The sequence below is a fragment of the Monodelphis domestica genome, chromosome 1 (genome assembly GCF_027887165.1).
Source record: "Monodelphis domestica isolate mMonDom1 chromosome 1, mMonDom1.pri, whole genome shotgun sequence".
NCBI classification, from domain to species: Eukaryota; Metazoa; Chordata; class Mammalia; order Didelphimorphia; family Didelphidae; genus Monodelphis; species Monodelphis domestica.
In genome coordinates, this window is record NC_077227.1 from 173,929,053 (window position 1) to 173,943,645 (window position 14,593).

At 37.9% G+C, this 14,593-nt stretch overlaps 1 protein-coding gene across 2 annotated transcripts; it reads right to left on the reverse strand.

Moving 5' to 3' along the window:
* Positions 1-1,728: 1,728 nt before the first annotated feature.
* Positions 1,729-6,014, reverse strand: LOC100029662 (ribonuclease pancreatic-like). Of its 2 annotated transcripts, none has more exons than XM_056809973.1 (3): positions 5,898-6,014; positions 2,604-2,682; positions 1,729-2,345 (listed from the first exon to the last, which is right to left on the reverse strand). In XM_056809973.1, exon 3 carries the CDS (start codon positions 2,333-2,335, stop codon positions 1,856-1,858), a length of 480 nt encoding a protein of 159 aa, XP_056665951.1. In that variant the 5' UTR covers positions 2,336-2,345; positions 2,604-2,682; positions 5,898-6,014; the 3' UTR covers positions 1,729-1,855. The 2 variants fall into 2 exon arrangements, with proteins under 2 accessions (XP_056665951.1, XP_001379355.1); XM_001379318.3 differs by lacking the exon at positions 5,898-6,014 and adding an exon at positions 5,795-5,875.
* Between the last annotated feature and the right edge of the window lie 8,579 nt (positions 6,015-14,593).

The window sequence follows — 14,593 nt, forward strand, 5'->3', positions numbered from 1 at the left end:
TTTTTGACTCAGAAATATTGCTATTGGGTTTGCTATTGGGTTTATTTCCTAAGGTGATCAGGAAAAAGAGAAAAGAGCCTATATGTTCTACAATATTTGTAGCAGCTCTCTTTGTGGTGGCAAAGACCTGGAAATTGAAGGGATGCCCATCAATTGGGGAATGGCTAAACAAATTGTGGCATATAATTGTGATGGAATATGACTGCTTTTTAAGAAATAACAAGTTTAGGTTAGGTTTATAAAAGTGGGAAGACTTATCTGAAATTATAAAGTTAAATGAGTGAAACCAAGAGGAAACTATATAGAACAATGGTAATATTGTTTGAAGATTAACTTGAGTCTGTCCACCTCCAGAGAGAAGACTGATAAATAGAAATGAGCAAGATATAGTTTTAAATATATATATATATATGTATATATATATAGTCAAATAATGCCTTCTTTAATTTGGAGAGGGAAAAAGCAAGGGATGTGACTGGATAATTTACACAAACAAAAAGGATGTAAGTGGGAGAAATAATAGAGACAGCAAAGCTATCTAGGAAGCCACTGCACTAGTTCAGTAAAATGTCATTGAAACCTTGAACTGTGGAGCAGCTAGTGAATAGCACAGTGAAAGGGTACTAGGCATGGAGTTGGAAGGACTGGGTTCAAATCTGGCCTCAGACACTTGTTGGTTTTGTGATCTTGGGTGAGGCACTTAACTCTGTTTGTCCCTTTCTGTTGTAGAGTTGTTACCAAGGCAGAAGATAAAAGGTTTTTTTTTTAAAGGTTGTATTGAAATGGTAGCAGTAGGAACAGAAAAGGGGTTGATGTGAAAGAAGTTATACAGACTCCGCAGAACTTAATATCTGATTAGATATTGTCAATGATGGAGAAGAAAGAGTCAAATATAAATCAAATGCTTTAAATATGAGCAACCAGGTTAAAGAGGGTGCCCTTGACAAAAATAAAGAGGTGAGAAAAAAACTGGTTGGGCGTAGTACAATAAAATAGTGTTGAGTTATATAAAGTTTGGGCTACCAATGAAACATCCAGATACAAATGTGTGGGTAAGTTGGTGGAGCAGAACACACAAACTCATACACACAGGGGTACCTATATGCACATAAATATATTCTAAGTAGGAGTATCCATGCTTATTTATCCCATGTCCCATACTTGGAAAGGACCCTATAGGCGAAGGTCCTGTGGATGCTGGCAAGTGTGGTCTTGAAAAGGGTTCAGAAATATTACTTAAGCATCTCAAGGATAAGATCTTATTGTTATTGTAGGGGTGGGGGATAAGGAAAGAAGGAAGGCAGGAAGGAAGGCAGAAAGGAAGGAAGGAAAAAAGGAAGGAAGGAAAGAAAGAAAGAGAAAGAAAAAAGAAGGCAAGGTGAGAGGAAGAGGAGAGAAAAGAAGGTGGGAGGAAGGAAGAAACAAGGAATGTAGGGAGGGAGGAAGAAAGAAACAAAGAAGGAAGCAAGGAAGAAAAAAGAGAAAGGAAGGAAGGAAGAAACAAAAAAGAGGAAGGAAGAGAAAAGGAAGAGGGAAAAAAGAAGGAAAGAAAAGGGAGAGAGAGAGAGAGAGAGAGAGAGAGAGAGAGAGAGAGAGAGAGAGAGAGAGAGAGAGAGAGAGAGAGAGAGAGAGAGAGAGAGAGAGAGAGAGAATAATTCCAGTTCTATTGACCACACAGAATTGTGGTGAGTTGGTGAGTTTCCAATAAAATAAAAATGACTATGAAAATACTTTGGAAAGTAAGAGACTATTATTAAGTTGGAGCTGAAGCTGGAGCTGGAGCTGGCAATCAGAAGAGTACTAAGGGACCATTCCCAGGATCCATAATACCCAAGGCAGGTCCTGCATGGAGAAGTTACGGATCAACGTACACAGGAACCCGGGGTAAGCCTGTACAGGCCAAGCTGATCTTCTTGAACTTGGGGAAGCTCACATATGCACAGTTGGGGTAATAACCAAATCCTTGGAGGACACATAGGGTCTGTTTGAAGGAATGGTCACTTGTGTGGCAATTTTTTCTCCCTACTTTGCAGGCCTTCACACTTTGGGCTTTGCACACGTCCAGAATGGCTCCTGCCATGGCATGGATGAAAGTGTTCTCCCGCTTGCATTTGCCCCTCTCCGAGATCTGACGCCTCCGAATCATGACTGTGCAATACTTTGTATTCCCCCCAGGTATGAGGCTCTTTGGATTGTCCACATGAAACCTCCAGAATCTTTGGATCCTGGTCTCCTTTCCATAGATATCACACACCCCTGGCGGCAATAGCAATGACAGCAGGAGCAGCAGCAGCAGCAAGAGGGACTGAGGCAGATGGATTGTCTCAAGAGCCATGGCTAGATCCCTAACCAGAAAGAATGAAGAGAAGGGAGGGTCAGAGCTAGGACTTACTAAGGAAACCCTGCATTATCCAGGGAGCGTTTCCAGGGAGACTTTTCTACTGTGTATGTATCTCATACTGACCTTCTGACCAGCTCCCTATCTGTGCCCCCCCAGGTCCCCCAATCCAATTCAGTATGCCTTCCCTCCACATATTCCTTCTCCATCCAAGGCCTCCTTTTTAACCCCTCAGACTGTTGTTCTACTTTCTCACTGAACTAACCTTTCTTCTGCTGGAGACTATTTGCCAGATTTCTTGCCTTTTTTGTTATCCAGATCCTGACTGTGCCATATCTTCCCTCCTGGTAATAAGTCAGAAAGACAACCTATCAGAGTCCAGATCAAATATACACAATTGTGAAGTTGTTGGCTATATGTCTATGATATTCCATACATACAAAATATACTATATTATAAATATATTTTAATATATAACAATTATATATTATAACTGTACCATTTTAATTACTATGCATTCCTCTATCTACATATCTATCTATAGGTCTCTCTCTATGTGTATATAATATACACACATTTGCATATATAATATATATTATACATATATATACGCATTCTAGAATAAAAACCAAATCTTTCCTGTATGTATGTATGTATAATGGAAAAAGCCAAGACATTCTTCTTTATCTAACCAGATTAGATAAAGAGTTTCAGATTCTTTCATCTGGAGCCCTCTGTTCAACTGTCTGAATTCAGTCACTTCCGGGTTCAGTATCCTTCTTGCACTGATTCTCTGAATCTGTATTCTTTTTCTATTTCCAATCCTTTTTCTTCTCCTGGTCTAAGCTTATTTAATTCTCTTCCAATGTTATCGGGGAGCCCAATATCTTTTCTTGCTTTCAGATTTTACTGAAATACCAACCATTTTCCTTTCTTGGAATATGCTACTCTCTACAGCACAAACACTTGATTTCAACTTTAATTTATTGTTTTTCAGAATACATGTCATTTCTTCTGGAGGAACTAGAAAGAATATCATGTTTACTCATGATTAATTAATCTTCAATAATTATTAGTTCTGATTTTTTCATATTCACATGCAGACATTAGCAGGATGGTTTACATTTAGGTATATGCTATGAGTATTCATGTGTACACATGAATGTATGCCTTCATGCTTCTGTGTATGTGTGCAGGTTGGAAGGGAGTAAATTTGTCACCATTCAACCACCCCCATTGATTGGTAGAATGAATATGAAACAGGAACTTGGAAGTTAGTGTTGTGAATCCATTTGTATAACATTTGAAAAGTTGTATAACCTCCCTGAGCCTCATTTCCATATCTGTAAAATGATAGAATTTGACTAGATGATCTCTAAGGCCCTTTCTATCTATCTATTTTAAATTAATCTTTTGCCCAGAGCCACATAATCTCCATAGTTTCAAGACCTAACCCCAGAATCCTTCTCCAAAGAATAAGAACTGGGATTTCTAGAATCATTCTACATAAAAATCTTTTAGATTTTTTTCAGAATAAAAAAATATTTTATGAAATATTTTACTTGCCTTTTTGTCTTATTAGCTCAAATATGAATGAGGAGGATGGAGATGTTCAGGTGGGGCTCTTTTTTATACCAGAAAATGAAGACTAATTTCAATCCTTTATTTTGAGGTCAGATTAACCTTTATCAGAATAAATCTACCTCTCTCAAACCAATTCTCTCAAATATGGGTATTCTCCAAGGTTCTATCCTTTGCCTTTTTGTTCATCTATGTTTGTTTTTGTGATCCCAACCACTCTCAAAAAACTCTAAGTAACTCTCAAATAATTATTTCCAGCTCTGACCTCTCCATTTGAATGATTCATCAACACATCAAATTCAATATGGCTCAAAGTGAATTTCCTATCTGCCTTCCCACAAACCTAGCCAATCCCTTCAATGTCCCTATGTCTGTTTTGGCACTAAGCACTGAGACTCAAAACCTTGGCACCCTCTTTGACTTTTCCCTCTCCCTTACTTTCTCTCATTTCCCTCTTGTCTACAAATATATTCCAGTTGTCAAGACCCAATAGTTCTTCCTCTGAATTAACACATGCATCTGCCCATTACTCTCAACTCCCATTGTAACACCTAGTTTGGGCTCTCTTAACTTCTTATCTAGACTATTAAAGTAACCTCTTAACTAGACTTCCTGTCTTGAGTCAATCTCTCTCCTTTATTAAATCCTTACCTTCTGTCTTAAAATCATACTAATCATCCATTTTAAGGCAGAAAAACACTAAGGGCTAGACAATTGTGGGTAAGTGACTTGCCTGGGGTCACACAGCTAGAAAGTATTCAATCCCTTTCCCAATCTATCCTTCACACTAAAAAAACTTTTTAATGTACCATTCCCACCGGGTCACACTTCTCCAAAACCTTCCACTGCTTTCCATTGTCTCTAAATAAAATATGAACATTTGATCCTAGAAAAACAGCTGCTTAAAGATTTCACCCACTTATCCCCCAGGCCATTAGGACAGTGCTAAAGATTTTTTGGAGAGTAGTTTAGACTTTCACTAAGCATCCCAGAGTTTATGGTTTTGGCTCATCTCAGGAGCTCTGGGAAAAGAAACCACATGTCAGACCACTGGTACTGCTAACACTTTCCCTTCTCCAGTGTCCATCTTCACACTACCTCTTCTGTCCCAGTAAAGATTGGTACCATCCTTATCTCTTCTGGTTTTTTTAATTCCCCTCTGGACTTTTTGACTAGCAAGCTGAGACAACTCTATAAATTGAGCCTAGTTAATGAGGGTCTAAAACACTTTTCACATGAGATCCTCAACACAGATCCATCCTCTTGTTGGAACCAGTCAAATCAGTGTTACATTCATATTCAAAAACTTTTATAATTAAATGCCTCCTTTCTTTTAAAATCTTCTCATTTCCACTCCCCCAACATGCGTTTCAACCAAAATAGAGCTCTCATCAGTTTCATTTTATTCACACAATTCCCCAATCCTGGAATAAAATTACTATGCCCCATATTCCTGTTGAAATCATTCTTGTTCTTCAAGGCTCAGTTTAGGTTCAACCTTCTCCAAGAAGTCCAACTAACCTTGAACTCTTGACTGGTCAAGACAAGCTACTAAAATTTTTCACAGCACTTTTTATGAACACCTGCTTTGTATGGATCACATAATCCCTTTTTATTAAAATGAGAACAAATGAGATATTTGTAAAACTCTTCGCACAGTTTCTGAGACACAGCAGGTGCTTAATAGAAGCTCGTTCCATCCCCTCCTTCCCTCTACCTTTTTAAAATCACATTTGTATATATATTTTCTCTTCTTCATCCTCTATTTTTATTACAAATTCCTTGATATCAAGGTCTATGTCAGTTTGTCTTCATATCCCCAGTACTGAGCACAGTGCCTTTGCCCAATAAATGGTTAATCGAATTGAATTTGACCTATCTGTGATGGAAATAAGTTGGTCATTGTCTCTTGTTCAGCATCCTTTCATTGACTTGAAGGTGGTTATCAAATGCCCCACACATCTTTCTCTGCTCTTACCTAAATAATCCATTTTCCTTTATCCAATTGTTCCATCATCACCAACTTAGCCAGCTCCTTGTACTCTATTGTTCAGTGTGAGGCTGACTAGCTACCAGGTTGGTTGTCCTCTGTCTCCACTATCACTTTCTTATGTGTTTTACATATGTTTCTCATATGTATTTCATGGTGTTAATATTCCCTAGTGAGAAGTTAAAACTTAACACCTTTCCTTTGCTGAAACCCCAGTTGTGGAGAGGGGAAGGGGTACTAACTGGGATACATCTGGTCCTCTTCTAGAACCTATGAACTTACAGTTTCCTAATGAAGTACAGCATCTGCTTCCTTCCTACCCCCAATTCCCTTCCAATGCTTCCTGCAGTTCTCTAAAGGTCTTTATTTCTTCTGTGCTCCCTCAAGAGATGGGAATGTCATGTATAAAAAGGGTCAGACATTCTATTGAGCCCAGCAGGCAGAAATAGGAACGACTGGAAAATACAAAGTAATTGATTTGAATTTAGTTTAAGTTAATTTTTTTAAAAATTCAAACTATCCAAAAGTGAAATGGATTTTGTCAGGGGGATTTCTTTCATTAAATGTCTTCAAGCAAAGGTTTGATGATTGCTTGTTTGGAATGTTGTAATGGTCAGATACAGATCGGAGAGTGTAACTTCTGAAGTCTCTGTGAATCCTGAGATTCTGTTAATCTCTTTCCTCACCAGAACCACATGAGAAAGGTACTGTAAACTTCTTATTTCAATAAAAAAAATTAAGGCCATTTACTAAAAGCTCTCTCTTTCCCCCTACTCTTTATTTAATATCCCTTAGATATCTTCTCATACATTCCTTTACTCCTATCTCACACGAAGTGACCTTTCTTGTCAAGCCAAATCTCTCTACATATCCAAGTGGTCTCATTACATCTTATCTTCTTCATGATATCCACCCCATATCCTAACCCTCCCCCCCATAAAAAACCTCCCTTGGATTCTTACATTACCACCAACTATCACCTTATAATTTTCCTCTCTTTGACCTAAAGATCATCTGTAATTGGTAACTCTACTTTTCCTCTCCCTCTCTTCTAAATTCTCTGAAATCTAGCTTACAACTTCATTGTTCAACTGAAATATCTCTCTACAAAATTACCAGTGTTTACTTAACTGCCAAATCTAATATTCTTTTCTTAATCTTCATCCTTATTGACCTTTCTACAGCCTTGGATACTAATTACCCTTTCCTCCTTTATATTCTCTTCTCTTTGGATTTTTGTGACACTGCTCTCTCCTGGTTTTCCTCCATCTACTTACCCATTTCTTTCAGTTTCCTTTGCTAGATATTCATCTAGATCTTCATTCAATCCTCTGATTATGGGTGCCCCCTGAGGTTTTGTCCTGGGCTTTCTTTTCTTTCCCTTTATGCTATTTTACTTGATTTCATCAGTTCCCATAAAATATTATTATCAATGATCTTTTCTTTGCAGATTCTCAGATCTGTTTTTTCCAGTCCTAACATCTCTTCTGACCTCTAGTCTTGCATTATCGACTACATATTAGACATATCAAACTGGATATTTTACAAACATTTTTAATTGGCATGCACAAAATTGAATTCATTATCTTCTCCCCTACACCCTACTCTCCCATCTTCTTAACTTCTTTATTACTGTGGAGGATGCTACCATCTTCCCAGTCAAGTAGGCTTGAAATCTTGGTGTCATCTTCAACTCCTCACTCTTTCTCACTCCACATTTCAAGTAAGTAAAATCTTTTTTTGTTTCTTCCTTCATAACATCTCTTGTCTATGTACCTTCTCTCCCCTGATATTGCTACCACCTATGTCCAGGCTCTCATCACCTCATAAATGGACTACTGCAATATTCTAATGTTTAATTTCCCTGGCTCATTTCACTTCCCACTCCAATTTAACCTCCACTTAGCTGTTAAATTGATCTTTCTAAATTGCAGATTTGTCTGTGTCAACCTCCTTGCCCTCATCCATCTAATAAATTTGATTTGTTCCCTGTTATAGATTCAGTTATAAAATTATTAGTCCTCAATTATAAAATCCCTTGTTTTCTAAAAGTCTTTCATAACCTCACCTCTTCTATCTTTCTAGTCTTATACTTTACTCCCCTCCAGCTACCTTATAATCTAATGACACTGACCTTTTTGCTATTTCTTCTGTATGACACTCCATCTCCAGACTCAGAGCATTTCACTAGCTGCTCTCCATCCCTGAAATATACTCCCACCTTATTTCTATCACCTGACTTCCTTCAAATACCAGCTAAAGTCTTAGCTCCTGCAAGAATCCCTTCCTAATCCCCCTTAATCTTAGTGCCTTCCCTCTAAGATTGCTTCAACTAATCATCTACATATCTTGTTTCTACATCTAGTTGTCTGTATATTTTCTCCTCCATTCACCTGTGAGCTCCTTTAGAGGAGGGATTGGTTTTTGCCTTCCTTTGTATCCAGAGTTCTTATCAGAGTGCCTAGCACATGTTAGGTCCTTAATAAATATTTGTTTGACTTGAGATATTATCCCATTTTACCAAGGAAACCAACTCAGAGAACTTAAATAACTTGCCTATGGGAAAATAGACAGCAACATAACCAGAATTTCCACCCAATTTTTCCTAACTCCACATCTAGGGTACTTTCCACAACACTGCATTGGACCATCTGGACAATCTTGGATAAGCATCCAATTATTTATTCCTTGTAATCTGTTCTAATCATATTAATGATAGCTGACATTTTGATAGCACTTTAAAATTCTCCATTTGTCTTACAGGCATTAATTCATTTGAGTCTCATAAGAGCCTTTGAGGTAGATGCTATTATTAATAGCATTCTGATTTTATAGCCGAGTTAAAGCCAATCTTCAAATACTGAGTTAGATGTAAATTTTGGTCCTACTTTTGAAATCTGGAGCCTCACTTATTATCCTATATCTTTGGTAACCACCTGGAAATTCAAGTTCATCCCCAAGTAGGGTCCTCCTCGACTAGACTTTTCCCTCTATTCTATCAAGAATAGAATGTGCAATGAAGAACTCCCATTTCCAGACTATAGTAGAATGAGTTCTTTAGCCCAGGACCTTAGAATATCCAATAGGAATATTAACAAGAACAGAAAACTTAAGGATCCAAAGACAAGAGAAATTCAAGGATGGGAGGAGCAGTGAGGAATTTTACTGGTTTTATATGAAACTAAGAAAATAACTAGGAAAAATGCTGCAACTTGAAGAGAAGCACGATTTCCCCTTATCATAAATACTTTCTAAAAATTAGGGATATCAGAAAGGGAAGTGAGTCAAGCTTAAGAGGCAGTAATTTCTCTGTTCCAAAGGGTATTCAAACAGGTACTAGATGGTTATTTGCCTATCATGTTGTCAAGGGGTATCCCTATTAGGTACAGGCTGAGTCAAATGGAACTTCTTTTTCCATGCCAACTTTTCATAACCATTTCCTTTCTGCTTAAGTCCCCACTCATATTCTTTTCCTAATTCTTTTGTTCCTCATATTTCTGTCACACACGCAAACACATGCATGCACACCAGATGATTGTCTTCTCCATGAGAATATTAAAGCTATATCCCAATTCTCCTCATAGTTTGTCTCTTCCATACCTCTGGTCATGGAAGAAAGGTCTATTCCATGCTGAGAATAATGTCTCTAACTTCTCCCACACACAATTTTCACCTTATTCTGGACCTTGCTACAGCAAGCATCCCCTTTCTGCATTTTCCCCCTTAAAAACACATGCATATTTTATTGTGTCTTTTGTTTATATATTAATTTGTTGAGGATGAGGGAGATGGTAAAAATCAAGTCCCAGGGAAGTTTCAACTAGGATGGCCATGTGAAAGGTCTAAGTGGAGCTTGACTTCATTAATCAACACTGAAAAAATATTCTAAAGTTCATCAGATTGCATAATAATAAAACACGAGAAACACTAGGAAGCTTTTTCATAAGGTCCAATATGAAATACACAATAAAATGGCCAATAGTTTGTAGATGGTCAAGGTGTTTTCAGCCAGGCTAATCTCTGATAAATGGAGCATAAAACTTACAGGTGCACTGTGACCTAAATTCTGTCCTATCTCTGATAAAAAGAGCCTAAAGCCAAAAGGAACTTGGCTCTCATCTACTATAGATACTGTATGGGAAAGAACCAGCCCCAGGAGGGTCATACATTGTGAAGGCAGATAATCCAGGCAGTGTGTACATACATGCTTGGGTGCCTTTTAATAAGTCTGAGAGCAGCACAATCTCTGACATCTGTTTGGGGCCTCTTAGGGCACACAAGGTGATGAAGCCTACTCCTGGTTGGGGACTGCACAAAGAGGAGATAACAAAGGCCTGAGGCTGACACCCAAGCTAGGTCACAAGTAGAGGAATCAAAAGCTGCACTATGTCACAGGCTTGGGCCCGAGCCCAACTACCCTATCTAGAACTACATCCAGACTTCCGAGAAGACAAGGCTAAGCGATCTGGGCTACCTCCATCTAAGAATGAAGGACAGGAAGGAGCCTGGTCCTAGCACAAAGTTCCAATTCAGAAACTAAGCTTGGAGATATGACTAAGTAGAAGAAAGCACAAAATATAACGAATATTATGAATCAAGAGAAATCCAGAAGATAAACCCAGAAGAGAGTATCTTCAGAACAAATAAAAGTAGAACCTCAGGAAAGAAAAATAGATTAGCCACAGGGAATCCAAGAGTGCTTGAAAGAAATTAAGGCGAAATTAAATTAAAGCAATTGAAGGGGGAAAGGAAAACTAAGTAACTTAGAAATAAAGGTGGAAAAATCCAAATAAGAGATTGCCCAAAAACATAGAATGAAACAAAACAAAATAAATAAAATTCAATGAGATAGTCATTTATTCAACAAGCATTTATTAAGTGACCATCATGTACCTGAAACAGTGCTAAGTGCCAGGGATACAAAAAATGGGGGAAAAGTCTCTGATTTCGTAACTGAATGGTTAGAGACAACATGCAAACAGCTATGCACTAACAATGGGGACAGGCAAAGGCTTCTTGAAGAAGGTAAGATTTTAGCCAGGCCTGGAAGAAAACTAGGAGGGAGAGGGTTCTGAGTATGAGGAACAGTCAGTGAAAATACCCAGAAAAGGGAGATGGAGTGTCACATGCAAGGAACAGCAAAGAGACCAGTGGCACTGTGTCAGAAAGATAATAAGAAATGTCAAAACAAAGTCAAATGTTGTAAGATGTCTCCTATTAAAAAAAAATGACTGCCCTGGAAAATAGGTTAAGGAGAAAGAATTTAAGAATGATAGGTCTCTCAGAAAAACAATGACCAATTAAAATTATTTTCAGATGTATTAGAATCAGAGGGCAAAGTGAAAATAGAAAGAACCTACCAGTCACCTATTAAAAGAAACCCAAATTGAAGCCATCTAGGTATCTCATAGGCAAAATCTAGAGATTCCTGGTCAAAAGAAAAGAAGATCCGAGGAGAGAGAGAGAATAAAAATGAATATATCATTTTTATAACAGAGGATGAGTGTTGTCCATGGTCAAATAACAATAGAACATGTGTAGACATATGGTGCAAGAGGAAAGAGAGGAAGAAAAATGTGTTTTTTTAGTGCCCTCGGATTGAGTGATCAGTGTATCTTTAAAAGTCATTCCAGGGAAAAAATCCCCAGGGCCTGATGGATTCACCTGTGAATTCTATCAAACATTCAGAGAACAGTTAATCCCAATACTATACAAACTATTTGACATAATAAGCAAAGAGGGAGTTCTACCAAACTCCTTTTACGACACAAACATGGTACTGATTCCAAAACCAGGCAGGTCAAAAACAGAGAAAGAAAACTATAGACCCATCTCCCTAATGAATATAGATGCAAAAATCTTAAATAGGATACTAGCAAAAAGACTCCAGCAAGTGATCAGAAGGATCATCCACCATGATCAAGTAGGATTCATACCAGGGATGCAGGGCTGGTTCAACATTAGGAAAACCATCCACATAATTGACCACATCAACAAGCAAACTAGCAAGAACCACATGATTATCTCAATAGATGCAGAAAAAGCCTTTGATAAAATACAACACCCATTCCTATTAAAAACACTAGAAAGCATAGGAATAGAAGGGTCATTCCTAAAAATAATAAACAGTATATATCTAAAACCAACAGCTAATATCATCTGCAATGGGGATAAACTAGATGCATTCCCAATAAGATCAGGAGTGAAACAAGGATGCCCATTATCACCTCTACTATTTGACATTGTACTAGAAACACTAGCAGTAGCAATTAGAGAAGATAAAGGAATTGAAGGCATCAAAATAGGCAAGGAGGAGACCAAGTTATCACTCTTTGCAGATGACATGATGATCTACTTAAAGAATCCTAGAGATTCAACCAAAAAGCTAATTGAAATAATCAACAACTTTAGCAAAGTTGCAGGATACAAAATAAACCCACATAAATCATCAGCTTTTCTATATATCTCCAACACAGCTCAGCAGCAAGAACTAGAAAGAGAAATCCCATTCAAAATCACCTTAGACAAAATAAAATACCTAGGAATCTACCTCCCAAGACAAACACAGGAACTATATGAACACAACTACAAAACACTCGCCACACAACTAAAACTAGACTTGAACAAATGGAAAAACATTAACTGCTCATGGATAGGACGAGCCAATATAATAAAAATGACCATCCTACCCAAACTTATTTATCTATTTAGTGCCATATCCATTGAACTACCAAAATACTTCTTCACTGATTTAGAAAAAACCATAACAAAGTTCATTTGGAAGAACAAAAGATCAAGGATATCCAGGGAAATAATGAAAAAAAAACACATATGATGGGGGCCTTGCAGTCCCTGACCTAAAACTATATTACAAAGCAGCAGTCATCAAAACAATTTGGTACTGGCTAAGAAACAGAAAGGAAGATCAGTGGAATAGACTGGGGGAAAGCGACCTCAGTAAGACAGTATACGATAAACCCAAAGATCCCAGCTTTTGGGACAAAAATCCACTATTCGATAAAAACTGCTGGGAAAATTGGAAGGCAGTGTGGGAGAGACTAGGAATAGATCAACACCTCACACCCTACACCAAGATAAATTCAAAATGGGTGAGTGACTTAAACATAAAGAAGGAAACCATAAGTAAATTGGGTAAACACAGAATAGTATACATGTCAGACCTTTGGGAGGGGAAAGGCTTTAAAACCAAGCAAGATATAGAAAGAATCACAAAATGTAAAATAAATAATTTTGACTACATCAAACTAAAAAGCTTTTGTACAAACAAAACCAATATAACTAAAATCAGAAGGGAAACAACAAATTGGGAAAAAATCTTCATAGAAACCTCTGACAAAGGTTTAATTACTCATATTTATAATGAGCTAAATCAATTGTACAAAAAATCAAGCCATTCTCCAATTGATAAATGGGCAAGGGAAATGGATAGGCAGTTCTCAGATAAAGAAATCAAAACTATTAACAAGCACATGAAGAAGTGTTCTACATCTCTTATAATCAGAGAGATGCAAATCAAAACAACTCTGAGGGATCACCTCACACCTAGCAGATTGGCTAACATTACAGCAAAGGAAAGTAATGAATGCTGGAGGGGATGTGGCAAAGCAGGGACATTAATTCATTGCTGGTGGAGCTGTGAACTGATCCAACCATTCTGGAGGGCAATTTGGAACTATGCCCAAAGGGTGACAAAAGAATATCTACCCTTTGACCCAGCCATAGCACTGCTGGGTCTGTACCCCAAAGAGATAATGGACACAAAGACTTGTACAAAAATATTCATAGCTGCGCTCTTTGTGGTGGCCCAAAACTGGAAAACGAGGGGATGCCCTTCAATTGGGGAATGGCTGAACAAACTGTGGTATATGTTGGTGATAGAATACTATTGTGCTAAAAGGAATAATAAAGTGGAGGAATTCCATGGAGACTGGAACGACCTCCAGGAAGTGATGCAGAGCGAGAGGAGCAGAACCAGGAGAACATTGTACACAGAGACTAATACACTGTGGTATAATCGAACGTAATGGACTTCTCCATTAGTGGCGGTGTAATGTCCCTGAACAATCTGCAGGGATCCAGGAGAAAAAAACACCATTCATAAGCAAAGGATAAACTATGGGAGTGGAAACACCGAGAAAAAGCAACTGCCTGAATAAAGAGGTTGAGGGGACATGACAGAGGAGAGACTCTAAATGAACACTCTAATGCAAATACTATCAACAAAGCAATGGGTTCAAATCAAGAAAACATCTAATGCCCAGTGGACTTACGCGTCGGCTATGGGGGGTGGGGGGGAGGAAAAGAAAATGATCTATGTCTTTAACGAATAATGCTTGGAAATGATCAAATAAAATATATTAAAAAAAAAAAGTCATTCCAGGAGGCAGCCAGGTGGCTCAATGGATAGATCCCTGGACCTGTAGTCAGGAGTACATGGGTTCAAATGTGGCCTTGTACACTTACTAGCTGTGTGACCCTGGGCAAGTCACTTAACCCCAATTGCCTAGCCTTTACTTCCCTTCTGTCTTAGAATTAATACTTATTACTGATTCTAAGACAGAAAACAAGGGTTAAAAATAAAATAAAAGTCATTCCAGAAGGACTACTCTTTGTTCTAGAAGATATTCATCCACCCCTAGGATTGATACAGTGTTTTAATTCTC

Excerpts from the sequence above, each read along its gene's own strand:
- LOC100029662 (XM_056809973.1), bottom strand. The coding sequence starts at position 2,335 with ATGGCTCTTGAGACAATCCATCTGCCTCAGTCCCTCTTGCTGCTGCTG.